This window comes from Chrysemys picta, chromosome 7 (assembly GCF_011386835.1).
Source record: "Chrysemys picta bellii isolate R12L10 chromosome 7, ASM1138683v2, whole genome shotgun sequence".
Classification (NCBI taxonomy): domain Eukaryota; kingdom Metazoa; phylum Chordata; order Testudines; family Emydidae; genus Chrysemys; species Chrysemys picta.
This window is the reverse complement of record NC_088797.1, coordinates 1,065,856-1,090,186: the sequence shown is the minus strand read 5'-3', so window position 1 is coordinate 1,090,186 and position 24,331 is coordinate 1,065,856. Positions and strand designations below refer to the sequence as shown.

The window sequence follows — 24,331 nt, the reverse complement described above, 5'->3', positions numbered from 1 at the left end:
GGCTTGCCCCCCCCACTCCCCTCCAGCTCACCCCTCCAGCCCCTCCACATTTCAATCCAGACTTTCCCCCTGCCCCAGATTTGCACTCCAGGTCTCTGCCCACGTACCCCCGCCCCCGCTCACACTCACCCATGCACTCCCGCTCTGGCTCGCCCCAGTGCTCCTCCTGGCAGTCGGCGCAGGTGCGGCCCCCGAAGCCTGGCCGGCAATGGCACTGCCCTGTGAACTGGGGGGCAAAGCTGACACTTAGGTGGAGCAAAGGGGGCCCGGGTACCCCCAGGCACAGGCCTCCCTGGGCTCTGCACAGCCCGATGGCCCCACAGCACAGGGGCCCGTGCAGCGCCCAGCTCGCCTACCTGGGGCCGAGCGCCAGGCCCTGCCGGACGCCCGGCGGCACCCAGGCCCCGCTCCCTGGCACGGGGCACTCACCATGTTGCAGCTCTGCTGCAGGGAGTGGGCCGGGTGGCAGCTGCAGGGCTCGCAGCCCCGCTCCCCCCCGAAGCTCCAGAAGCCGGGGGCGCACTGGTCGCAGTTCTTGCCCACCACGTGGCCGCGGCAGGCGCAGCTGCCCGTGAGCCGGTCACAGGAGCAGGAGCCGGAGGCGCAGTGGGTGGGCAGCGTGCCCAGATGGTTACAGGTGCAGCCTGGGAACAACAACAGGATTGGAGGAGCGGGGGGGGGGGGGACAGGATTCAGCCCCCTCCCCACAGATACCCACAACCCCAGGGCACTGCCCCCGGGTGCCCCCATCTCCCACACTCAGGAACAGGGGATCCTCTCCCCCCAGGCCTTCGCAGTGCCAGGCCCTGGGACCCCAGCCCCGTTCCCTGTGATGTGATGCCAGGGCCAGCCCTGCCTCTCCCCACGGCCCCACCCCACCGGGCCAGGCCCAGCCCAGCCCCAGTTCCCCCACCCCCACTCCAGCTGGAAATTAGGAGAGGGTTTCTAGCCATCTGTGACAAAGTGGGAATGTTCTTAATGTTTTCTCTGACTACTGTGTGGGTGCCTCAGTTTCCCCTGTGCCTTTCTTAAGTATCTAGGTGGTGGGAGCAGGGGGTGTGATTGTTGCAGAGCCCTAGAGGGCAGGTGTGATGCTGTCTGCACAGAGAATGGCCGACACCCTGTCTCCTGATGGCCTGGGCCCTGCCCCTGCAAGGTGCCAGCTGAAGGTGTGGGAGAACAAAGAGATCAGGTGACCTCCTGGCCCGGGAAAGGGACAAAGGCCAGAGGCTGGAGAGTTTCAGTTTGGAGCTGGCTGGGGAAAGAGAGGGGGGCTCAGAACCAGGGTCTGGGCTCCCCACCCCGAAAGATAAACATGACTGAGGGGTCCTGTTTTCTGTACCTCTGGTTTAGATCATGTTCCTGTCGTCTAATAAACCTTCTGTGTTACTGGCTGGCTGAGAGTCCTGGTGAATCGCAGGAAGTGGGGGTGCAGGGCCCTGACTCCCCCACTCCCCGTTCCCCCGGCGCCAGGCCACGCCCCCGGTCCTGCTCCCCTGGCGCCAGGCTGTCCCCCCCAGCCCCGCTCACGTCGGCAGCTGCGTTGCAGGGCATTGCCATGGTAGCCAGGCCGGCATTCGGCGCAGCGGGGCCCGTCTGTGTGGTGCAGACAGCGCAGGCACTGCCCGCTGCGGGGGTCGCAGGCCTCGGGGTCGCTGGGGTCGATGTTGTTGTTGCACTGGCAGGGCCGGCAGCCCCCGCCCTCCTGCTCTGGGGCCCCGAAGTAGCCGGGGGAGCAGCGGTCACAGCGCGGGCCTGGAAGCGACACCAGGAGACACTCAGCCTGCTGGGTGATCTCCGGAGAAACGCCCCAGCCCTGGCCCCCGGGGGGGCGCCCAGCCCCAGCCTCAGGGACCCCGTCCTGCTCTCAGGAGCCAGAAATGCACCTGCTTCCGACCCCTCTGCCAGGAGTGTGCTGCTTGGCTGGAGCCCCTCGGACCTGGCGCAATGGGGCGCTGGGACCTACCCCAGGCACACATCCCTGGGACGGCTGCCCAGGCCCCATGGCCAGCACGTGGGCACCGCATGGGGAACAGCCAGCGGCAGGGCTCTCGGGAACCGCCTGCCCCAGATCACCAGCCCTTCCCGCTGCATTCTCCCATCATCACCATGGGGAGGGGCTGGGAGGTGAGCGGGGGGGCGGGGGTCTGTCTTTGTTTTTTTAAAGGAAATGGGTAAACCCTGAACTCCCTGCCGGCCAGCAGGAGCCCCCCGCCCCACCCCCGACCTCTCTGCCGGCCAGCAGGAGCCCCCCGCCCCACCCCCGACCTCTCTGCCGGCCAGCAGGAGCCCCCCGCCCCACCCCCGGACCTCTCTGCCGGCCAGCAGGAGCCCCCCGCCCCACCCCCGACCTCTCTGCCGGCCAGCAGGAGCCCCCCGCCCCACCCCCGACCTCTCTGCTGGCCAGCAGGAGCCCCCCGCCCCACCCCCGACCTCTCTGCTGGCCAGCAGGAGCCCCCCGCCCTGCCTGCCATGAGCCGGGCTGGCACAGCACCCAGCCCGCAGCCGGGGCTAGTGGCAGCAGCAGATATTGCAATTCCAGTGGGGCAGGCCGTGGGGCTGGCCGTGGTGGGAGGCTCTCTGTGCCCGCAGCCCCTGGGAGCTGGGGGAGGCCCTGCCCTGTGTGACAGCCCAGAGGAGGTGGATGGGCCCTGGAGCCCTGGGCTGGGTCCAGAGAGCAGTTGGAGGGAGCCAGGCCCATCTCTTTCCCCTCCCCAGAGTTGGGGGCCCCCCAATCTTCTGGGTGCAGCGCAGGCTGTCTCTCTTCCCCCCCAGCAGCTCCCAGCGCAGGCTGGGCTGCCTGGCATTGGCGGGGCCGGCCTCGCCGGGTTTGTGTCTCCTGATTGCTCTGCCCGGCAGCCGCCCGTCCTTGGGGTGCCGGGGGAGCCCCGCAGAGGCTGAGCAGAATTTCATGGGACAGAAGGGAAAGGCCCTTCTGGAGCCGAGGGCCCCAAGAGTGGGGGGGCAGTGCCCTGACCCCATTAACCCCGCCCCCCACTGCTCACCTGTATAGCCTGGGGCACACAGACAGACGATTTGATTGGTCTCCTTGTCGGCGTGGCAGGAGTTGCCATGGTAATGCCGAGTCCCAGGGTACCCAGGGCATGGGCAGGGCCGGCACTGCTGCCCGGAGCCCAGCACCGGGTCGCCATAGTAACCCTCCAAGCACCTGCCCACAGCACAGAGAGAGAAACCACCGCGCTTCTCCCCCGCCTCTGCCCCCCGTCCCTCCCGCCAGTCCCCCCCACTGCCCCCGAGTCCCACGGCCAGCCCCCCCACACAGCCAGTCCCCCGCCTCTGCCCCCCATCCCTCCCGCCAGCCCTCTCTGCTGCCCCCTAGTCCCAGCCCCTGCTGCTGACCTCTGGCCAGGCCCCCGCCTCTGCCCTCCATCCCCCTCGCCAGCCCCCCCATCGCTGCCCCCCATCCCCCCAGCCAGCCCCTCCACTATCCCCCCGGCCTACCCCCCACCGTTGCCCCCCATATCCATGGCCAGGCCCCCCACCGCTGATCCTCATCTCAACGGCCAGCCCTCCCTCCCCCCGAGCTAGCCCACACTCTGGCTGCCCCCCAGCCAGCCCCCCACGCTGTCCTCCATTGCATCTTCACCACCCAGCCCTCAAGAGCTGTGCCCCGCCCCGTGGGGCCCACACACCCACCTCTCACAGTGGCGTCCCGTGGTGGCGTCGCGGCACTGCTGGCAGGCCCCGTTGTGGGTGTCGCACTCTTCGGAGTGCCCGTTGCAGTGGCAGGGCCGGCAGGCCGGAAAGCCCCACTGGCCCGGCAAGCACTGGTCGCACCGGCGCCCCATGGCCCCGTGCTGGCATCGGCACTGCCCGCTCACGGGGTCGCAGAGCTCGGAGACCGAGCCCTCAGGGGAGCAGGCACAGCCTGTGGGACAGGCGGGTGGGGCGTCACCCAGCTGGGCAGACAGGGGGACAGCAAGCATGCCCAGAGCACCACGTACCCAGACTGACGCACACAGACGGGGCCGATGCCTGGAGCGTTACTGTGACAATGGGGGGATGTTTACAATATTTTTATGAATCCTTTGTCTGCCTCAGTTTCCCTGGAGGAAGAGCAAGACCCCGAAGGGCTCTGGTACACCACAGGGTTTCCTCCTAGAGACCTCCAAAGGTGGGGGTGTCGCCCCGATCCTGTGGGTCTGTGACAGTCAGTCCTGGGCAGTTGGCTTTCCCCGTCTCCTATCCTCCAGTGAGATGGGTCTGGGTCTGGGTCTGGGTCTGGGACAGCTGGGCGGAGAGATAGGGGAGTCCACATCCCTCTGGGGCCTTGGCTGCTCGGTGCTGGAGTCCCTATTGTCTTCCCCATGTTCCGCACCCCAACCCCCTGCCCCTGCCCGCATCCCCCTCCTGCACCCCAAACCTCTCATCCCCGGCCCCACCCCCAGCCAGAGCCCTCACCCGCCCCCCGCACCTTAATCCCCTGCCCCCGCCCAGTGAAAGTGAGTGAGGGAGTGGGAGAGGGAGCAATGGGGGAGGGGTAATAGTGAGCAGGGGGGGGAAGGGGCGGGGCAGGGGGGTTGTTCAGTTTTGGCAGCCCCATAAGGCAGCGGTAGCTCCAGCCCAGCAGAGCACGATGCCCGGCCTTGGGGAGGGTTGCAGTCACAGCCAGGCACATCCCCCCAGGGGAGCACAAGGTGGGGTGAACGGGGAGACATCCCTGGGGTGGACAGAGCCACGCAGTCACCCATGGCCAGTGCTCCCAGGGTGAGGCTCACTGCAGACAGACAGACAGACAGACAGACAGACACACAGGTACTCACGGCTGCAGCCGGAGGGCCCAAATCCATAGGTGCCTGGCGCACACTGGTCACAGCGCCGGCCGATCACGTGGGGTTTGCACGGGCACTGCCCCCCCACCGGCTGGCACTCACTGCTGGTAGAGCCTTGGGGGTCGCACTGGCAGGCTGGGGAGAGAGGGGGATCAGTGGTGCTCATGGGGAAACTGAGGCACGGGGTGGGACCTCCCCCTTGGCACACACAGGAATAGAACTCAGGAGCTCATGGAGGAGCATTAGCTGCCATTTGCCCCACTCCGCCCCGCCAGCGAGCACTGCCCCCCAGAGTCCCAGCCCGGGGAGCCCACCCCCCGCCCAGCGCCCACCAAGCGTCAGTGGTGCTGGAAAAGATTTTGGAGTGGGGGTGCTGAGCTGCACCCCTCTTACCCCATCCACGCCCCTCTCCGCCCCCTAAAGCTGGGGCCAGAAGCAGAGCCCCCGGGCAGCAGTGGCCAACAGCCACGATGCCGGGCACCCCTACTTCCCATGCCTATGCCCAGTGCCCCTCCCCCAGCCAGCACTCACCCAGTGCCCCTCCCCCGGCCAGCACTCACCCAGTGACGTCCCCCCCCCGCCAGAACTCACCCAGTGCCCCTCCCCCCCCCCCCGGCCAGCACTCACCCAGTGACGTCCCCCCCCCGCCAGCACTCACCAGTGCCCCTCTCCCCCCCCCCCCCCCGGCCAGCACTCACCCAGTGCCCCTCTCCCCCCCCCCCCCCCAGCCAGCACTCACTCGGCCCCCCCCTCCGCTCCCCCTGCCAGCACTCACCCAGGGCCCCATCGTGCAGCAGGGCCGAGATGCTGCAGAGCAGGCGGGCACACATCTCAGCCAGCGCTGGCATGGTCGCCATGCGAAACGCCTCCTGGCACTGGTAGCGCTCCAGCTCCTCGCGGTGCTGCTCCGCCGCCGGGTCGCGGCCATGGAAAGCCGGTAGCTCCAACACTCGCGGCAGAAGAACCAGCTGGGAAGGGAGAAGCATGAGCGCAAACGTGGGGCCCTGCCTGTGGGGCATGGGTTGGGGGGCAGCAGGCTGGGCCAGGCCAGGAATGTGGGGGGCAGGGAGCAGGCTAGGCTGGGCTAGACAGGCTGCACTGGGGGAAGCAGGGGGGCACTGGACAGGCTGTATTGGGGGAAGCAGGGGGCACTGGACAGGCTGTATTGGGGGAAGCAGGGGGGCACTGGACAGGCTGCACTGGGGGGAGCAGGGGGGCACTGGACAGGCTGCATTGGGGGAAGCAGGGGTGTGTGATGAAGTGGGACTGTTCTTAATGTTTCCTCTGAATACTGTGTAGGTGCCTCAGTTTCCCCTATGCATTTCTTAAGTCTCTAGGTGGCGGGGAAAGGCCAGTGTACATAAATCACTGACACTCTGTCTCCTTGGCAACAAATGGCCAGGGCCCCTTCCCCCCCCTGCAAGGAAATAGCTAAAGGTGAACAAAGAGATCAGGTGACCTCCTGGCCCAGGAAAGAGACAAAGCCGGGAGAAGGAGGGGCTGGAGGGGGTTTCAGAGTTGGAGCTACCTGGGGACTAGGAGTGAGGACAGACGTGGGTTTCTGGCTCTCTCAACCCCATAATGGACCCGGCCGAGGGGTCCCATTCGCCGCTGTACCTACAAGCTCTGTTTTAGACCGTGTTCCTGTCATCTAATAAACCTCTGTTTTCCCGGCTGGCCAAGAGTCACGTCTGACTGCGGAGTTGGGGGGCAGGACCCTCTGGCTTCCTCAGGACCCCGCCTGGGCGGACTCGCTGTGGGAAGCGCACGGAGGGGCAGAAGATGCTGAATGCTCCAAGGTCAGACCCAGGAAGGTGAAGCCGTGAGAGCTTCTTGCCCGTGGACAGTCTGCTCCGAGAGAGGAGGCTCCCCAGAGCCCTGCCCGGCTTCGTAGGGAGCAGCTCCAGAGCATCGCCCGGGGACTCCGGGGCAGGTGGCCGCTGGCGGGAAGTGCCCCACAGCTCAGGCAGGGCACCGGCAGGTTTCCTGTCCCAGCCGGAGCTGGCCTGGCACACGGGCTCCAGCTCGCAGCGCCGTGGGGCACTGAGCAGCTGCTGGAAGGACACCCCCTGCTCGGCGAAGCCAGGCGACTGGCTACAGGCCTGGCCTGACATCTCCCTGCCCAGCAGGAGGCAGCCGGCCCATGCCTGGCCCAGGGCGAAGCGGGGGCTGTGAGGGGAGAAGCAGCACAGGCACCCAGCAGAGGCTACCCGGGGGCTCCGGGGCCAGGACCTGGCGCCCCCCCTGTGCAGCCCCTGCCCTTACCGAGTCGATGAGGATGAAGGCGGCCAGGTGGCGCTGGGCCACGCCCGCCCGCTGGAGCCGCATGGCGATCTCGTACTGGTTACTGGGCTCAAAGCAGAAGGGCCGGGGCAGCAGGGCGTACCTGGGGGCAGCAGGACGAGCTGTGTGGGTGGGCCGATGGGGCGAACAATGGGGGCTGTGACAGGGGGCTCTGAGCCCAGCCCAGGGTGGGACAGGGCCCGGGGGGGGGGGGGGGGAAAGTGAGCTCACCCGGCGTTGGACAGGGCCTGGGGGGCGGGGAGGTGAGCCCAGCCCAGGGTGGGACAGGGCCCGGGGGGGGGGCGGGGTGAGCTCAGCCCAGGGTGGGACAGGGCCTGGGGCGGTAGGGGGGATGAGACCAGCCCAGGGTGGGACAGGGCCCGGGGGGAGAGGGCAGGCTGGGCTGGGCTGGGCTGTGCAGGGCATGGCTGGGGTCCGGGCCGTGTGCCCCCTTGGCAGGGCTGGCTCCTAGCCCGGGCAGCAGCGCGTGGGACATGGGCCCGGCAGCCTGGCAGCGAGGACACTGGCGCCGCCGGAGGGTCCCCAGACGGGCGGAGGAGAAAGCAGGGCCCTGGGTCCGGCCAGGAGTCCCCGTGGGCTCTCACCTCGCGGTGTGCGGCAGGCTCTCCTTGTATCGCTGCTCCGAGGGCAGCACATTCCCACAGCGAGGGCTCGTGGGCAACGCCTGGGCACTGACGCTGACGATGGCCTCCCAGTCCTCTGTGGACTGCAGGGAGAGAGGTTAGGGGGCGCCCCCCAGCTGGGTCCCTGAGGGCAGGGGCACTGCCAGGGGGCGGGCCCGTGCTCCTGGGCAGGCTGAAGGATGACGTGGGGGGCAGGCGGGGGCTCAGGTGCTGGCAGGGGTAGGAGCCCTGGGCTGGGAGATGACCAGAGCATGCACGGGCCCTCGGAGCGTTCCTCGGGGCAGCCTGCTCCCGACGTGGGCCCCTGGGCTCTGCGCCAGGTGGTCTCGGAGCTGGGCCCCACACACCAGGGGAGCCCCTCCCCCATCAGCCCCACACCAGGGGAGCCCGGTGCCTAGATGTCCCCTCCCCTGTCAGCCCCACATGCCCTGCAGGAGCCCAGCCATCCCCTCCCCTGTTGGCATCCTGCCCCGGGGCAGCCTGGTGCCCAGCCCCCCTCCATGCCCCGCACACCTCGGGCTCGTAGCGGATCAGGATGTCGTACTCCATGGGGTAGGGGATGTTGTCGATGTGGAAGGACAGGCCAGCCCCGTCCCGCACGCGGGCGAAGCCGGGCCCCGTCCATGTGATCATGTGACCCGCGTGCTCCCGGGACACCACTTCCACGTCGGGCTGGGGGGCAGAAACCTGGGTCAGTGACCTGCCCCTCCACTGCTGCCCCTTGCCCCACCTTGCCCCATCCTTTCCCCCCACTACCCTCAGCCCATCCCTGTCCCCACCCCTCCACCACTGCCCCTTGCCCCCACCTCGCCCCATCCTTTCCCCCCATTACCCTCAGCCCATCCCTGTCCTCACCCCTCCACCTCACCCCATCCTTTCCGCCCACTACCCTCAGTCCATCCCTGTCCCCACCCCTCCACCACTGCCCCTTGCCCCCACCTCGCCCCATCCTTTCCCCCCATTACCCTCAGTCCATCCCTGTCCCCACCCCTCCACCTTGCCCCATCCTTTCCCCCCCACTACCCTCAGCCCATCCCTGTCCCCACCCCTCCACCACTGCCCCTTGCCCCCACCTCGCCCAATCCCTGCCCCCCACTACCCTCAGCTCATCCCTGTCCCCACCCCTCCACCTTGCCCCATCCTTTCCCCCCACTACCCTCAGCCCATCCCTGTCCCCACCCCTCCACCACTGCCCCTTGCCCCCACCTCGCCCAATCCCTGCCCCCCACTACCCTCAGCCCATCCCTGTCCCCACCCCTCCACCGCTGCCCCTTGCCCCCACCTCGCCCAATCCCTGCCCCCCACTACCCTCAGCCCATCCCTACCCCCACTCCTGCTATCCTCCCATGTGTGACAAAATGGGAATTTTTGGTAGTATTTTGTATTAATCCTATGTGTGCCTCAGTTTCCCTTTACAGCCGGCATTGCTGCCCAGTGGTTGGAGGATTACGGCTACGTCTCCACTGCAGACACTACTGTGCGCAGCTACAGCACGGCTTCACGGGGCTCTCCCCTCGTTTCACTAGCCCCCCTCCCCAAGAGGTGGGCACCGTGGTCAGCGCTGTCCACTGGGGGGGAGCTGTCCCTGCGCGGTGGTCAGGTCTCTGCCAGGTTCTGCCTCCGTGGGAATTCTTTCCATACTTGCCTCAGTTTCCCCTAGGTGCTGCAGTGCTGGGGAGGGGAAAGGCCTGGGTGCTCTCTGGGCAGGCTACGCCTGGTGGTGGGGCTCCTGGCCGCCTGGCCTCGGACCCCGGATCCGGGGAGTTTTTGAGAAGACAGTGGCAGCCCCAATTGCTGGGACTGTGACACCGCCCCCCATTCCTGTCCCCAATCCTCTACCCCATCCCCCCCTTGCTCCTTCAGACCCCCCCTTCCCCCGCTCCTCACCTTGTGCTGGGGCTGCCGGCTGCGCCGGGGCAGGGCTTGATGCTGCAGGAGCCGCACGACGCTGCGCTGGCGCCGCAGACGCCCCTTCCGCCCGTTGGGGAGCCCGCTGGAATGCTCCAGGCAGTCCGGGGGGGCCTCGGGGCGCAGCGCTCCCTACAACGGGCCAGGGTCAGACTGGCAAACCGCCGGGGGACCCCTGGGGGATGGGGAGTCGCCGGGGGGACTGATGAGGGGGCAGGAGGTTGCCGAGGGGGACTGGGATTAGCCCGAGGAGACCCCCTGACTGCGGCAGGCTCTGGCTGGCCAGAGGGACGCTGACGCCCGGCTGCGCAGTGTAGCTGGTGCTGGGTCCTGTTGCTCAGTGAGGGGCACAACCCCCAGCCCAGACCCCAGCCTGGCACCAGAGACTGTGCCCCAGAGCCACGGAACTGCACTCGAAGGGGTCCTGAGCCCTGTGGCCCCGGGCCCCTGCACGCTGCCCCTCCCGGGCCCCCACGTGGTGCTCCCCTCAGCCCTGGGACCCTGCACACTGCCCCCCCGGGCTCCGACGTACTGCCCCCCCTCGGCCCCGGGACCCTGCACGCTGCCCCCCCTGGGCTCCCACGTGGTGCTCCCCTCAGCCCTGGGACCCTGCGCCCTGGCCCCCCTTGGTCCCAGGACCCATGAGCAGCCTCCCTCCCCTCCCTGGCCCCGGGATCCTGTGTGCTGCCCCCACCTCAGCCCCGGGACCTGCAGTAGCCCAGCGTCTGGTGCCCGCACTCACCGGCAGCTTGGGGTGGGTGGGCGCGTGGCCTGTGGCATGCTCCGCCTCGTAGCTGTAGTAGTCCAGGGGTGCACAGAAGTAGCCGGGTTGCACCTGGTCACATTGGCGCCCGATGAGGTGGGGCCGGCAGGGGCACTGCCCGTCCTCCATGGAGCACCTGGGGGCGGCACAAGCCCTGTCCGTCCTGGGCTAAGGAAGCCTGCTGTACCCTGTCCGTGTGTCTGTCCAGGGCAGGGGCCGTGGGGGCGGGGGGGAGAGGCCAGCTTTTGCAAGCCATCCGGCAGTTCTACGCTGCGGCCCCGCCGACTCGCCCGTCTATCACCCGCCGGCTGGGGGTCGCTGCAGCTAGAGATCGGGGGTCCAGGGCAAAGCCAGGCTGCTGGAGGCTCAGAGGTGCGGTTCCAGGAGGCGGAGGGGCCTACGGCTTAAGCCCCGACAAGGGGGGTCGCGCTGAAGGGGGTCCTCCCAGGGGCCGTACGGGGCTGAGAGAGCCCGGGGCCTGGGAGTGCCTGACACCTGGCACCCCTGCCTCATGCCCCTCCCCCCAGTCATGGCACTGCCAGTGCCCCCCTCCCCCGGCCATGGTACCCCGGCCATGGTACCGCCCCCTTCCCCCCCAGCTGTGGTACCGCCCCCTTCCCCCCCCAGCCATAGTACTGCCCCTTCCACACACACCCCAGCCGTGGTACCTCCCCCACCCCGGCCATGGTACCGCCCCCTTTCCCTCCGGCCATGGTACCGCCCCCTTCCCCCCCCAGCCATAGTACTGCCCCTTCCACACACACCCCAGCCGTGGTACCGCCCACTGTGCCCGCTCCCCGCAGCCATGGTACTGCCCCCTTCCCCCCCCAGCCATGGTACCACCCCCTTCCTCCCCAGCTCTGGTACTGCCCCCTCCCCCCCCCCAGCCATTGCACCACCCCCTTCCCCGCCCCCGGCCATGGTACTTCCCCCTCCCACCCCGGCCATGGTACCGTTCCCGTGCCCAGCGTGGCACCTGCCTACCTGTTGCTGTAGGTGCCCCCGAAGTCGCAGGCACAGGGCCGGCAGCCGGCCATGTCGTTGCTCAGGCCCCAGAACTCGGGCTGTGGGGAGAGCCGGGTCAGACACCGCATGGGTCACGCCGGGGGCCGGGGAGGGGCCGGGCACGGGGCACTCACCAGGCACTGGCTGCAGTACCGGCCGCTGACAAAGCGCTTGCAGTAGCAGTCTCCACTGATGTGGTCACAGGGGGGGCTGCCCGCGATGATGCCCCGAGGATCACACCTGCAGGCTGGGCACAGACACAGCAGCTGACCCACAGCCCCCACGAATATCCCAACCCCACCCTCGTGCGAGGCCTGGCACACCCGGCTCTGGGGATGCCCAGCCGGATCCTGCCCGGTGCCCGAGGGGTGGTCCCACGCAGCACATGGGGCCCTGCCCACCAGCGGCTGCCCCGAGGAGCCACGACCCCTGCATAGGAGCTGGAACTAGGGGGTGGGGGGGCTGCCGCATCCGCTGGCATGACGGGGTTTCCATCATACCCAGGGTTGGTAGTTTGGTTCCATGGCTCAGTCGTCCCCCTGCCCCTCGTCCCCGCCCCCCGCCGTACACATTGCTCCAGCGCCCCGGTCTCCTGTCTGGGACTCGTGGGGAGTCCAGGGGGAAGCAGGCCCTGGGTCCCCCAAGCTGGACTTTGCTGCAGCTGTCTTCTCCCTGTGCCTGTGTCACACGCTGGCGGCAGAGTGGGGGGCAGGGCCCTTTGGGGGCTGTGACGGAGCAGGGAGCAGGGCAGATTTGACCTGGGAATGTTGCAGGGGGGATTGCAGTGGGGATGTGGGACTTCCCTTGAAGGAAGCTACCTGAGCTGTAACCTGAGCCAGGAACGGGGGTGGGGAGAATTAACACCTTCTGCCCGGGAGACTGAACAAAGGAGAGGAGCAGCGGGAGGGGCTGGGAGTTTAGTTTCGGTTGGGGCTGGGTGGTGCAACGCAGGGAACCCCAAGCTGGGGTCTAAGCTCCCTGAACCTCCCAGAGGGACCTAATTGAGGGGGTCTGGTCGTACCTACACGCTCTGCTTGAGACTGTGTTCCTGTCCTTAAATAAACCTTCTGCTTTACTGGCTGGTTGAGAGTCGCAGTGAATCTCGGGAAGAGGGGTGCAGGGCCCTAACTCCCCCACAATCCGCAACAGGGGCATCTGAGGGGTCCCGCCCACAGAGACTTGCTGCCGGGAGCGAACGGGGTGACCAGGGGGCTGAACGCTCCGAGGTCGGACCCAGGAAGCGCCGAAGCCAGGCAGGCTCCTGGCCCTGGTGAGTGTGGCCCTGAGGGGAGACGCTGCCCCGAGTCCTGCCTGGCTTCACTCAGAGCAGTGCCAAGGCCGTGCCCACACTCACGCTGGCAGCCCTGCGGGTCGGTGTGGCTCAGCCCGTAGAAGGCCTCCTTGCAGCTGTCGCAGCGCACGCCCTGGACGTGTTCCTTGCAGCGGCACTGCCCGGCGATCATGCCCAGCGCCACGTCCGTGTGGCTGTCGCACACCCCGCCATCCAGGGAGCCCACCGGGTCACAGTCACAGGCTGCCAGCAGAGGGGAAGAGAGCAGGAGTCGCATGCCAGGAGCCAGCTCTGTGCCCAGTCCGGACGCCAGTGACCGAAGCAGGTGGCACTGCCAGGGCAGTCAGGATCGGCCATGCCGGGCAGGGCGGGGCAAGGACAGGGGAGCTACAGTCGGTGGGATGGGGAGGGCAGCCGAGTGTCTCAGCACAGCCAAAGCCCCGGGCACACGCCCAGGCCAGGGAGTGCAGCGTGGGGGCTGCCCGCAGAGGGGCTGCGGCTTGGCGTGAGCCCCTCGTGCAGCACTGTAGCCAAAGGGCTCATGCGCTCCCTGGCCGCATCCCGGGGCCATGACCAACAGGGGCGATATGTGCCTCAGTTTCCCCAGGCGTCGCCCTGCCGCACTGAGCGCCACATGAGGTGTGGGCCACGCAGCTGTCTGGGGAGCCGCACAGGGTAGCGAGGGCTAGGGGGACCCAACCGACAATGGGAACCCCAAGGACCCCACACTTCACCCGTGAGGCTGCAGACGGAGAATGAGGGGGCGGTGCCACGCGAGCGCGGAGAACAGGGCTCTGCGACCCAGGGCAGCCCCTGGCACTGAGACACGGGACAGCCGCAGAAGGAGGCTAAGATGGGCTGGCCAGGCTGGGCTCTGGCTGTCCCTTCGCTGCTCTCTGCAGAGCCAGGACTGGAGCCCGGCACCGGCTGCGCGGCACAGGGGGACGCTCCGAGCAGGGGCCTGGCTGGGCAGAGCTCCTGGGGGCGGCAGGGGCTGCAGCTCGGTCTCAGAGCCGGGAAGCGGCCAGCCTCAGTCTCACTACGCACAGGGGTGACCCAGCCCGCTCCGACCTCTGGGCCCTGGGGAGCCCAGGAGCCGTGCAGTGCCCTGGCCTGCCCACGTGCCCGGGGGGGCACAGGCATGCGTCAGGGGGCCCGTCTGGGCTGGAAGCAGACCCGGGGACAGCACATGACTAGTGGGGGCCTGGCGAGCCCCTAGAGACCAAGGGCCGGACATGGGCCGGTGACCCTGAGAGAGAGGACGTCCCTTCTGTGCTGTGGGCACCCGACTGGTGCCAGCTCTAGCTTCAGAGGAAGGGGCGCAAAGCCCCGAGGACCCCTGAGGCGACACCCCCCCCCCCGCTGCCCGGGCCCGTCCGCCAGGCCGCTGGGCACTCACGGACGCAGGCGGTGCTGGCCCGGATGTCGGCCCGCGGGTTGTGGTAGTAGAAGGGTTTGCAGAGCTGGCAGCTGCGGCCCATGGTGTTGTGCTGACAGTCGTCACAGACGCCCCCGCTGGTGTTGCCCGTGGCCAGGTACACGGCCATGTCGAAGTGGCACCGGCGCGAGTGCTGGTTACAGTTACACCCTGCCAACAGATGGGTCAATTAACAACGGCCCGGGCACATCACCCCCTGGGCACTGCCCCCAGCTCACCCTGTGTCCCTGCCCCTGGGCACATCACCCCCTGGGCACTGCCCCCAGCTCACCCCGTGTCCCTGCCCCTGGGCCCTGCCCCCAACTCACCCCGTGTCCCTGCCCCTGGGCCCTGCCCCCAGCTCACCCCGTGTCCCTGCCCCTGGGCACTGCCCCCAGCTCACCCTGTGTCCCTGCCCCTGGGCCCTGCCCCCCAACTCACCCCGTGTCCCTGCCCCTGGGCACATCACCCCCTGGGCACTGCCCCCAGCTCACCCTGTGTCCCTGCCCCTGGGCCCTGCCCCCCAACTCACCCCGTGTCCCTGCCCCTGGGCACATTCACCCCCTGGGCACTGCCCCCAGCTCACCCCGTGTCCCTGCCCCTGGGCCCTCCCCCCAACTCACCCCGTGTCCCTGCCCCTGGGCCCTGCCCACAACTCACCCCGTGTCCCTGCCCCTGGGCCCTGCCCACAACTCACCCCGTGTCCCTGCCCCTGGGCCCTGCCCACAACTCACCCCGTGTCCCTGCCCCTGGGCCCTGCCCCCAGCTCACCCCGTGTCCCTGCCCCTGGGCACATTCACCCCCTGGGCACTGCCCCCAACTCACCCCGTGTCCCTGCCCCTGGGCACATTCACCCCCTGGGCACTGCCCCCAGCTCACCCTGTGTCCCTGCCCCTGGGCCCTGCCCCCAACTCACCCCGTGTCCCTGCCCCTGGGCACATCACCCCCTGGGCACTGCCCCCAGCTCACCCCGTGTCCCTGCCCCTGGGCACATCACCCCCTGGGCACTGCCCCCAACTCACCCCGTGTCCCTGCCCCTGGGCACATTCACCCCCTGGGCACTGCCCCCAGCTCACCCTGTGTCCCTGCCCCTGGGCCCTGCCCCCCAACTCACCCCGTGTCCCTGCCCCTGGGCACATTCACCCCCTGGGCACTGCCCCCAGCTCACCCCGTGTCCCTGCCCCTGGGCCCTGCCCCCAGCTCACCCCGTGTCCCTGCCCCTGGGCACATTCACCCCCTGGGCATGCCCCCAGCTCACCCCATGTCCCTGCCCCTGGGCCCTGCCCCCCAACTCACCCCGTGTGACAAACTGGGACTGTTCTCACTGTGGTCTGTGAATGCTGACAGGGGAGTGTGACTAGGATGGTCTGCATCGGGGGATGGGAGCCGGCCCAAGGGAACATACCTGAGCTTGTAACATGAGAACCCAGGAGGGGGTTGGAGGTCAGATGACTCCGGGGCCCGGGAAACTGAACAAAGGCTGTGGGGGGGGGGGTCGCTGAAGGCAGAGTGCTGGAAGCAGGCTGGAAGGAGGCTGGAGAGATGGCTGGGAGGCAGAGATGGCTCTGACCCCCCAAGGGGGGTGGGCCGGCATGCCCTGGGACCCCAAGCTGGACCTAACTGAGGGGGGCCCTGTTGTCTGTGCCTGCAAGACCTGTCTTGGACTGTATTCCTGTCATCCAAATAAACCTTCTGCTTTACTGGCTGGCTGAGAGTCATGGTGAATCGCAGGAAGTCGGGGGTGCAGGGCCCTAACTCCCCCACAATCCGCAACAACTGGTGGCAGCGGCGGGATCTACTGCACCCCGTGGACGGCGCTTCCTGCAGTAAGTGACTGGGGAGCAGTAAAACGAAGGGGGATTGACGGGGACCAGGCACGCTGAAGAGTGGGAGAGAGACGGTTATTACCCCTGGGAGTGTGTGACCAGCGAGAAGGACTTTTGCGGTAACAGGGTCCCCCGGGGGGATCGCAGCGAGTGGTCCCAGGGGCGGAGGAGTCTGCAGCTCGACCCTGGCAGAGAGGTGGTGACCTCGAGAAGGGCTGGCACACTAGGGGTCCCCCTGGGAACTGTGGGGAGCTGTGAGCACACAGGCCGGTGAGTGGCCAGCAGGAAGATGTATGCCAAGCGGCTTAAGAGCGACCTGGTGGAGCTGTGCAAGCAGAGGCGGCTGCGCATTGGGAGGCTCACCAAAGAACAGCTCATTGCCCAGCTGGAGGCGGAAGATCGTGCGAATGAACTGATCCCTGTGTCTCAGGGAAGCAGCCTGGCAAATGCAGCGCAGGCACCAGGGTCTGTCCCAGCTGGGAGTGGTCAGCCGGCTGCTGAGGGCTTCCCGAGACCCCTCCTTCCTATGCCTAGGGGAAGGGTGGGGAGGAGCCCAGCAAATACCGAAGGCGCCGTGACCCCCCCGGCCAGCAGGGGGTCCCCCCGGCGAAGCTCGCCGGCCAGCAGAGGATCCTCCCGGCGACGTTCGGCATCCGTGGAGCGGAATTGGCTGGAATGGGAGAAAGAGCTAAAACTGAGAGAGCTGGAGGATCGTGAACAACAGAGACAGCATGAACGGGAGGAGAAAGAGAGACAGCATCAGCGTGAAGAGAGACAGAGACAGCATGAACGGGAGGAGAATGAGAGACAGAGACAGCATGAAGAGAGACAGCGTCAGCATGACCTGGAACTGGCGAGATTGAAGGGCAGCGAACCCCCGGCTGCGGTGAGTGAGGGGGGACCCAGGACTGCACGGAGCTTTGATAAGTGCATCATGGCCCCATACAAGGAGGGGGAGGACATGGATGACTTCCTGGAGGCCTTTGAGACAGCCTGCGAGCTGCACCGGGTGGATCCCGCGGACAGACTCCGGGTCCTTACCCCCTTACTGGACCCCAAATCCGTGGCATTGTACCGCCAACTGGGAGAGGCAGAGAAAGGGGACTACGAACTATTCAAAAAGGCCCTGCTACGAGAGTTTGGGCTGACTCCTGAGATGTACCGGGAAAGGTTCCGGGGTCAAGATAAAACCCCTGAGATCTCATATTTGCAACTAGCCGTCCGCATGGAAAGATACGCCAGCAAGTGGGCTGGTGGGGCCCAGACGAAGGAGGACCTGATTAAACTGCTGGTACTGGAGCAACTGTATGAGCGGTGCCCATCCGACCTGAGGCTGTGGTTGGTGGACAGAAAGCCAGAGAACCCGCGACACGCCGGGCAGCTGGCTGATGAGTTTGTAAAGAGCCGGTCAGGGGGTGGCAGGGAGGAGCCCCAAAGGAACAGGCCCGCCGCGATGCAGAGAGAGAGTCACCCTGGGACCTCCCAAAGAGGGAATATGGGGAATCCCCTCCCACGGGGAATGCCCAGCGTCAGGGACAACCGACCGGCTCGAGGGGACCCACAGGACATGAGCTGCTATTACTGCGGCCGAAGAGGCCACGTTCGGGCCCAGTGCCCCAAGCTCAAGGACAGACTGAGCAGACCGAACCCGCATAGGGTTAACTTGGTAGAGGCCCAGACGGACGAGGGGCAGGCTTCTCACGCAAGAGGGGCTGGCAGCTTATCAACTGCTCAAGAGAGAGAAGGGCCCCAGGCCAGCTCCTCTACGGGGCTGGATGCCCCAGACTCAGGGTTTTTGGTTTATACGGTGGGCGCGGGGCTGTCCCTCCGGAGAGAGTACCTTGTTCCCCTGGAGGTGGATGGGAGGAAGGTCAATGGATACTGGGATACGGGCGCAGAGGTGACGCTGGCCCGGCCCGAGGTGGTGGCCCCAGATCAGGTGGTGCCCAACTCCTACCTGACCCTGACGGGGGTGGGCGGAACACCAGTCAAAGTGCCCGTGGCAAGGGTACACCTGAAGTGGGGGGCCAAGGAGGGCCCCAAGGATGTGGGGGTACACCCGTATTTGCCCACTGAGGTATTGATGGGGGGGGACCTGGAGAACTGGCCAAGCAACCCCCAAAAGACACTGGTTGTGACCCGCAGTCAGAGCCGGCGAGGGGCCCTGCGCCCTGGCCTTGGGGGGGGTGCCTTGCCTGAGGCGCAGGACCCTAACCTGGTGGGGAGGGAACGCCCAGGGACGCGGCTCAGGGAGGCTGCAGCTTCGGACCCAGCGGGCGAGAAAGAGCAGGTGGCCATCCCTGTCCCAGCTGCTGAGTTCCAGGCCGAGCTACAGAGAGACCCCTCCTTGCGGAAAATAAGGGACCTGGCCGACCTCAATGCGGTACAGACCATGGGACGAGGTGGCCGGAAAAGGTTCCTGTGGGAGAAGGGGTTCCTGTACCGAGAATGGGCTCCCCCAGGGAAAATGGAGTCAGGGGGGATCAGGAGGCAGCTGGTGGTACCCCAGAAGTATCGCCGCCAGCTGCTGTGCCGGGCCCATGACATTCCCCTCTCAGGGCACCAGGGAACCTGGCGTACCCAGCAGAGGCTGCTACGGAGCTTTTACTGGCCTGGGGTCTTTGTTACTGTCCGACAGTACTGCGGATCCTGTGACCCCTGTCAGAGGGGGAGGAAGGCCTGGGACAAGGGGAAAACAGCTTTAGGACCCTTGCCCAGCATAAAGGATCCTTTCCAGAGGGTGGCCAAGGTTAAAAGGGCGGCTCTAAACCAAGAGAGCCCAAAGCACAGACCTCCAGACTGGAGTGCTGGGAGAAGACCACAGCACAGTTGGAGCCCCAGAGGTATGGGGGTGGGAAAAGGGCACAGGCCGCATAAACCTTCCCACATGCGAACTGTGAGTGCCATCAAGCACCCCCGACCTAAGGGGGGGCGTGGAACGGAAGGGGCCTGGTGTAACTCCCACCAAGGAACTGGAGGGATGCGGGGGCATCCATGGGAACGGGGGTAGGTTCGAACTTCCCCGGGTCACTGGCTAAAGTGACCCTGCTCAGTTCGGTCTCGAAGGGGGGAGAGATGTGACAAACTGGGACTGTTCTCACTGTGGTCTGTGAATGCTGACAGGGGAGTGTGACTAGGATGGTCTGCATCGGGGGATGGGAGCCGGCCCAAGGGAACATACCTGAGCTTGTAACATGAGAACCCAGGAGGGGGTTGGAGGTCAGATGACTCCGGGGCCCGGGAAACTGAACAAAGGCTGTGGGGGGGGTCGCTGAAGGCAGAGTGCTGGAAGCAGGCTGGAAGGAGGCTGGAGAGATGGCTGGGAGGCAGAGATGGCTCTGACCCCCCAAGGGGGGTGGGCCGGCATGCCCTGGGACCCCAAGCTGGACCTAACTGAGGGGGGCCCTGTTGTCTGTGCCTGCAAGACCTGTCTTGGACTGTATTCCTGTCATCCAAATAAACCTTCTGCTTTACTGGCTGGCTGAGAGTCATGGTGAATCGCAGGAAGTCGGGGGTGCAGGGCCCTAACTCCCCCACAATCCGCAACACCCCGTGTCCCTGCCCCTGGGCACATTCACCCCCTGGGCACTGCCCCCAGCTCACCCCGTGTCCCTGCCCCTGGGCCCTCCCCCCAACTCACCCCGTGTCCCTGCCCCTGGGCACATTCACCCCCTGGGCACTGCCCCCAGCTCACCCCGTGTCCCTGCCCCTGGGCACATTCACCCCCTGGGCACTGCCCCCAGCTCACCCCGTGTCCCTGCCCCTGGGCCCTGCCCCCAACTCACCCCGTGTCCCTGCCCCTGGGCACATTCACCCCCTGGGCACTGCCCCCAGCTCACCCCGTGTCCCTGCCCCTGGGCACATTCACCCCCTGGGCACTGCCCCCAGCTCACCCCGTGTCCCTGCCCCTGGGCCCTACCCACAACTCACCCCGTGTCCCTGCCCCTGGGCACATTCACCCCCTGGGCACTGCCCCCAGCTCACCCCGTGTCCCTGCCCCTGGGCACATTCACCCCCTGGGCACTGCCCCCCAGTGCACTCGCTGCACTAGGTGCAAAAGCAGGCAGGAGCAGAGCCGCGGGGAAGCAAGGGGGGTCACAGCCGTGGGGAAACAGGCGGGGGGCAGGGAAGCAGTGGGGGGGCAGAGCCACGGCGAAGCGGGGGGCAGGGAAGAAGTGGGGGGCAGAGCCGCGGGGAAGTGGGGGGGGGGCAGAGCCGCGGGGAAGCAAGGGGGGTCACAGCCGCGGGGAAACAGGCGGGGGGCAGGGAAGCGGGGGGGGTCATAGCCACGAGGAAGCTGGGGGCAGGGAAGTGGGGGGGGCAGAGCCGTAGGGAAGCGGGGGGGGGGGAACAGCCATGAGGAAGCAGGGGGCAGGGAAGCGGGGGGGGCAGAGCCACGGGGAAGTGGGGGAGCACACCCATGAGGAAGCAGGGGGCAGGGAAGCAGTGGGGGGGCAGAGCCACGGCGAAGCGGGGGGCAGGGAAGAAGTGGGGGGCAGAGCCGCGGGGAAGTGGGGGCGGGGGCAGAGCCGCGGGGAAGCAAGGGGGGTCACAGCCGCGGGGAAACAGGCGGGGGGCAGGGAAGCGGGGGGGGCATAGCCACGAGGAAGCTGGGGGCAGGGAAGTGGGGGGGGCAGAGCCGTAGGGAAGCGGGGGGGGGAACAGCCATGAGGAAGCAGGGGGCAGGGAAGCAGTGGGGGGGCAGAGCCACGGCGAAGAGGGGGAGCACAGCCATGAGGAACCAGGGGGCAGGGAAGTGGGGGGGGCAGAGCCGTGGGGAAGCGGGGGGGGGGAACAGCCATGAGGAAGCAGGGGGCAGGGAAGTGGGGGGGGCAGAGCTGCGGGGAAGCGGGGGGGGAACAGCCATGAGGAAGCAGGGGGCAGGGAAGTGGGGGGGGCAGAGCCACGGGGAAGCGAGGGTGGGGCATAGCCGCAGGGAAGCAGTGGGGGGTCACAGCCGCAGCGAAGCGGGAGACAGGGAAGCAGTAGGGGGCAGAGCTGCGGGGAAGCGGGGGGGGCACAGCTGTGGGGAAGCGGGGGGCAGGGAAGCAGTGGGGGCAGAGCCGTGGGGAAGCGGGGGGCAGGGAAGCAGTAGGGGGCAGAGCCGTGGGGAAGCGGGGGGCAGGGAAGCGGGGGGGGCAGAGCCACGGGGAAGCAGTGGGGGGGCACAGCTGTGGGGAAGCGGGGTGCAGGGAAGCAGTAGGGGGCATAGCCACGGGGAAGCGGGGGGCAGGGAAGCAGGCGGGGGGGGGGGCCCGGAAGCAGTGGGGGGGCAGCCTGCTCTCTCACCTCGGCAGGCGTGCGGGTCGCTGCCCCCGGCCGGGTGCCAGGGCAGGTCCTGGTAGAAGTCCTCGCACCGCTCGCAGTTCAGGCCAGCGGTGTGGTGCCTGCAGATGCAGCGGCCGTGAATCTGGGAGAGGCGGCGATGGGGCCCAGGTCAGCGGTGTCCCTGGCGCACGTGAGACGGTGCCACGGCCCAGGCTGGCCCCAGCCCCTCACGCTGGGGGGCCCAGGGCCCTCAGCTGCCATGAGCAGGCCCTGCCGCAGACAGCAGGCCTCCCGCCAGGCCTGAATGGGTCTCATCTGCACTGGGGCAGGAGGAACGGCTGGGGCACAGGGACCCCTGGGGCCGCCCCACACCCCCTGCCACCCGCCTGCTGCCCCAGGCATCACGGGCACAGCAGCCACCCAGGGCTGGGCCTGGCTGCCTTGTGGCAGGTCTTGGGGTGGGGCTCTATCCCCTTGCTGCCCCCTCCCCACCCCACTACCCTCCCCGTGGGGTGGATCCATGCCCCCTTACCATGCCCTCCACGCCCGCTGGCACGCCGGGGGCGGGCGCGCACTCGGAGGCGTGGCCGTAGCAGAAGCAGCTCCCGCGCAGCACCAGCTCGTAGAGGGCGTAGTAATACTTCTCCTGGATCTCCCGCCGCGAGTCCAGCAGGTTGTCGCCCAGCGTGTGCAGCCGGGTCAGGTTCACCCGCAGGTTGGTGATGCGCAGCAGATCTGGGGGCAGGGGAAGCTTAGCACTGGCCCCACCCCAGCCCCCAACCTCCCAGCCCCTGCTGCCCCCAGTCTCCCCCAGCCCCTGCACCGCCTAGCCCTGATGCCTCCCACTCTCCTTGGCCCCCGTGTATGGTGCCCAGGGACCACCCCTGCATCCCCCCGTCTCCAACACTCCCGGGGCCCCTGCGACCCCCTGGCCTGCCTGTGCCTCCCCTGCCCTGGGCATCTCCCTGCACCACCTGTGGCTCTGAACCCGGTGCCCCACAGCGCCGCCCGCAGCTCTGGACCTGGCACCCCACGGCACTGCCCGCAGCTCTGGACGCCGTGCCCCACGGCGCCGCCTGCGGCTCTGGACCCCATGCCCCAGGGCTGCAAGCTCTAGGGCAGGGATCCCAGCCCATCCTCCCGGCCGAGCCCCCCGCCTCACGCCCCTACCCTGGATGGCTGGGCTGTATGGATCCTCCACCGGGATGGACGGGTCCAGGACCTTGAAAATCACCTGGGCAAAAGGTGAGGGGCAGTGTGACGTTCTGAGTGTGATATAATATCTCATTGAAAGGTGACAGGGCCAGAAAGAGTTAATTACCTCCCAGACTGACCTGACCCAGGGGTGAACTGTAGAGACTGGCTAGGGAGATAGGTAAATGAATAGAGCTTTGAAATGCAGCCGGCATTGTTAAGAGATAGAAGGGGAGATGTTTGCTCCGGGCTTGTGATGTAAGCAAACAAGTCTTGTCTATTGCGATGGTTTTAATTCAAAGATCAAAAAAGGAATATTAACATTTAGGAAGAAACTTGAGGGAAATAGTATTATTGTCTCTATGAAGGTTGTGGTAACCTGTATCTGAACTGTTTAATGGGTAAATTACCCTGTGCTAATTGCCAGGATGTTTGGGAGAAGGAGAATTAAGCCTATTGTTTTCTCAGGCCGAAAGGCTGCTGGAAATGTATAAGAACCCTGGGACACGATCCTGCTTCATCTCAGATCTGCTTTGGGTTTCAAGAGGGGGAAACCTTAAGCCACAAGGATTGAGATCCCCAGTCACTGACTGGAGCCACCCTGAATATGGACATTGGACCATAAACCTCAATAAATTGAACCCAAGTCTGTCTGTAAATTGATCTTCCAACCAACTCTCTCTCTCTTTTCTTTTTTAAGCAATTTTAGTTTAGTTAATAAGAATTTGACTATAGTGTGTGTTGTGGGTAAGATCTAAGTTACCGTTGGACCTGGGTATGTGGCTGATCCTTTGGGGTTGGAAGAACCTTTTCTTTTATATGATGAGATCAGATTTTCAGTAATCAGCATCATATGTTTGACAGGTGTGTCTGGACGGAGGCCTGAGGCTGGGCATTTTAAGGGAACTGCGTTGTTTGGACGTCTGAGTAACCAGGGAGGTAACACAGAGGCTGTTTGGGGCTGGTTGGTAAATCTCAGTATTGGAAGATCCACCAGCGTTTGGGGTTTGTCTGCCCCGTTCTGTTTGCAGTTCACCCTGATTGAGTGACCTCAGCTGACTCCCACGGGCAGCACCATCACAGGCAGAGTGAGACCCCAGAGCCCCCCCATCCCGTTCCCCAGGGCGACAGGCGAGGGGCGGCGTGAGACCCCAGAGCCCCCCCGCCCAGGCCTGCCCCCAGCCCTCCCCACGCCCCAGGGTGACAGGCGAGGGGCGGCATGAGACCCCAGAGCCCCCCCCCGTCCCGTTCCCCAGGGCGACAGGCGAGGGGCGGCGTGAGACCCCAGAGCCCCCCCGCCCCGAGCCCCCCTCACGCCCCAGGGCGACAGGCGAGGGGCAGCGTGAGACCCCAGCTCCCCACCTCGCCATGGCTGGAGGGCTCGATCTCGGAGTAGCGCTGCTCGCACAGCACCTCGTCCACACGGCCCGAGGCCTGCACGGCCACACCTGGGAACAGCTGGGAGCAGTTGTAGGCGAAGTAGCGATAAACCTTCCAGGTGCGGCCGAAATCCGCCGAGCGCTCGATCAGCATGGCCGCCGGGCGGAAGGTCTGGGGGGAGAGACATGGGGGAGCTGGGTGCCCCCAGCATGGCCCCGGGCGGGGTGTCGGGGGAGGGGAGCTGGGTGCCCCCAGCATGGCCCCGGGCGGGGTGTCGGGGAGGGGAGCTGGGTGCCCCCAGCATGGCCCCGGGCGGGGTGTCGGGGAGGGGAGCTGGGTGCCCCCAGCATGGCCCCGGGCGGGGTGTTGGGGAGGGGAGCTGGGTGCCCCCGGCATGGCCCCGGGCGGGGTGTCGGGGGAGGGGAGCTGGGTGCGCCCCCAGCATGGCCCCGGACGGGGTATCGGGGGAGGGGAGCTGGGTGACCCTGCAGAGCCAGGCCTGGGACAGCTGCCCTTGGGCAGGACTGGCCCTGCTGTCCCAACCCCCATCCCAGGGGAG

The 24,331-nt window shown here is 67.0% G+C and overlaps 1 protein-coding gene and 1 long non-coding RNA gene across 6 annotated transcripts in view; both read right to left on the bottom strand.

Moving 5' to 3' along the window:
• The window catches only part of LOC135972825 (uncharacterized), a 49,200-nt gene that overhangs the window by 16,005 nt on the left and 8,864 nt on the right, over positions 1 to 24,331 (bottom strand). The window lies entirely within an intron of this gene.
• The window catches only part of LOC101948213 (laminin subunit beta-2), a 41,484-nt gene that overhangs the window by 10,763 nt on the left and 6,390 nt on the right, over positions 1 to 24,331 (bottom strand). For all 5 annotated transcript variants that reach the window (XM_065552781.1, XM_065552782.1, XM_065552783.1 and 2 more), the window contains exons 6-25: positions 23,755 to 23,943; positions 22,369 to 22,432; positions 21,731 to 21,933; positions 21,220 to 21,340; positions 14,087 to 14,275; positions 12,751 to 12,930; positions 11,531 to 11,643; positions 11,376 to 11,455; positions 10,371 to 10,527; positions 9,608 to 9,760; positions 8,234 to 8,392; positions 7,682 to 7,803; positions 7,059 to 7,179; positions 5,569 to 5,761; positions 4,785 to 4,928; positions 3,658 to 3,889; positions 3,006 to 3,169; positions 1,531 to 1,755; positions 430 to 644; positions 130 to 226 (exon numbers count right to left, since the gene is read on the bottom strand). In XM_065552781.1, coding sequence (XP_065408853.1) covers positions 130 to 226; positions 430 to 644; positions 1,531 to 1,755; positions 3,006 to 3,169; positions 3,658 to 3,889; positions 4,785 to 4,928; positions 5,569 to 5,761; positions 7,059 to 7,179; positions 7,682 to 7,803; positions 8,234 to 8,392; positions 9,608 to 9,760; positions 10,371 to 10,527; positions 11,376 to 11,455; positions 11,531 to 11,643; positions 12,751 to 12,930; positions 14,087 to 14,275; positions 21,220 to 21,340; positions 21,731 to 21,933; positions 22,369 to 22,432; positions 23,755 to 23,943 — 3,121 coding nt within the window. The remainder of the gene's footprint in view (positions 1 to 129; positions 227 to 429; positions 645 to 1,530; positions 1,756 to 3,005; positions 3,170 to 3,657; positions 3,890 to 4,784; positions 4,929 to 5,568; positions 5,762 to 7,058; positions 7,180 to 7,681; positions 7,804 to 8,233; positions 8,393 to 9,607; positions 9,761 to 10,370; positions 10,528 to 11,375; positions 11,456 to 11,530; positions 11,644 to 12,750; positions 12,931 to 14,086; positions 14,276 to 21,219; positions 21,341 to 21,730; positions 21,934 to 22,368; positions 22,433 to 23,754; positions 23,944 to 24,331) is intronic.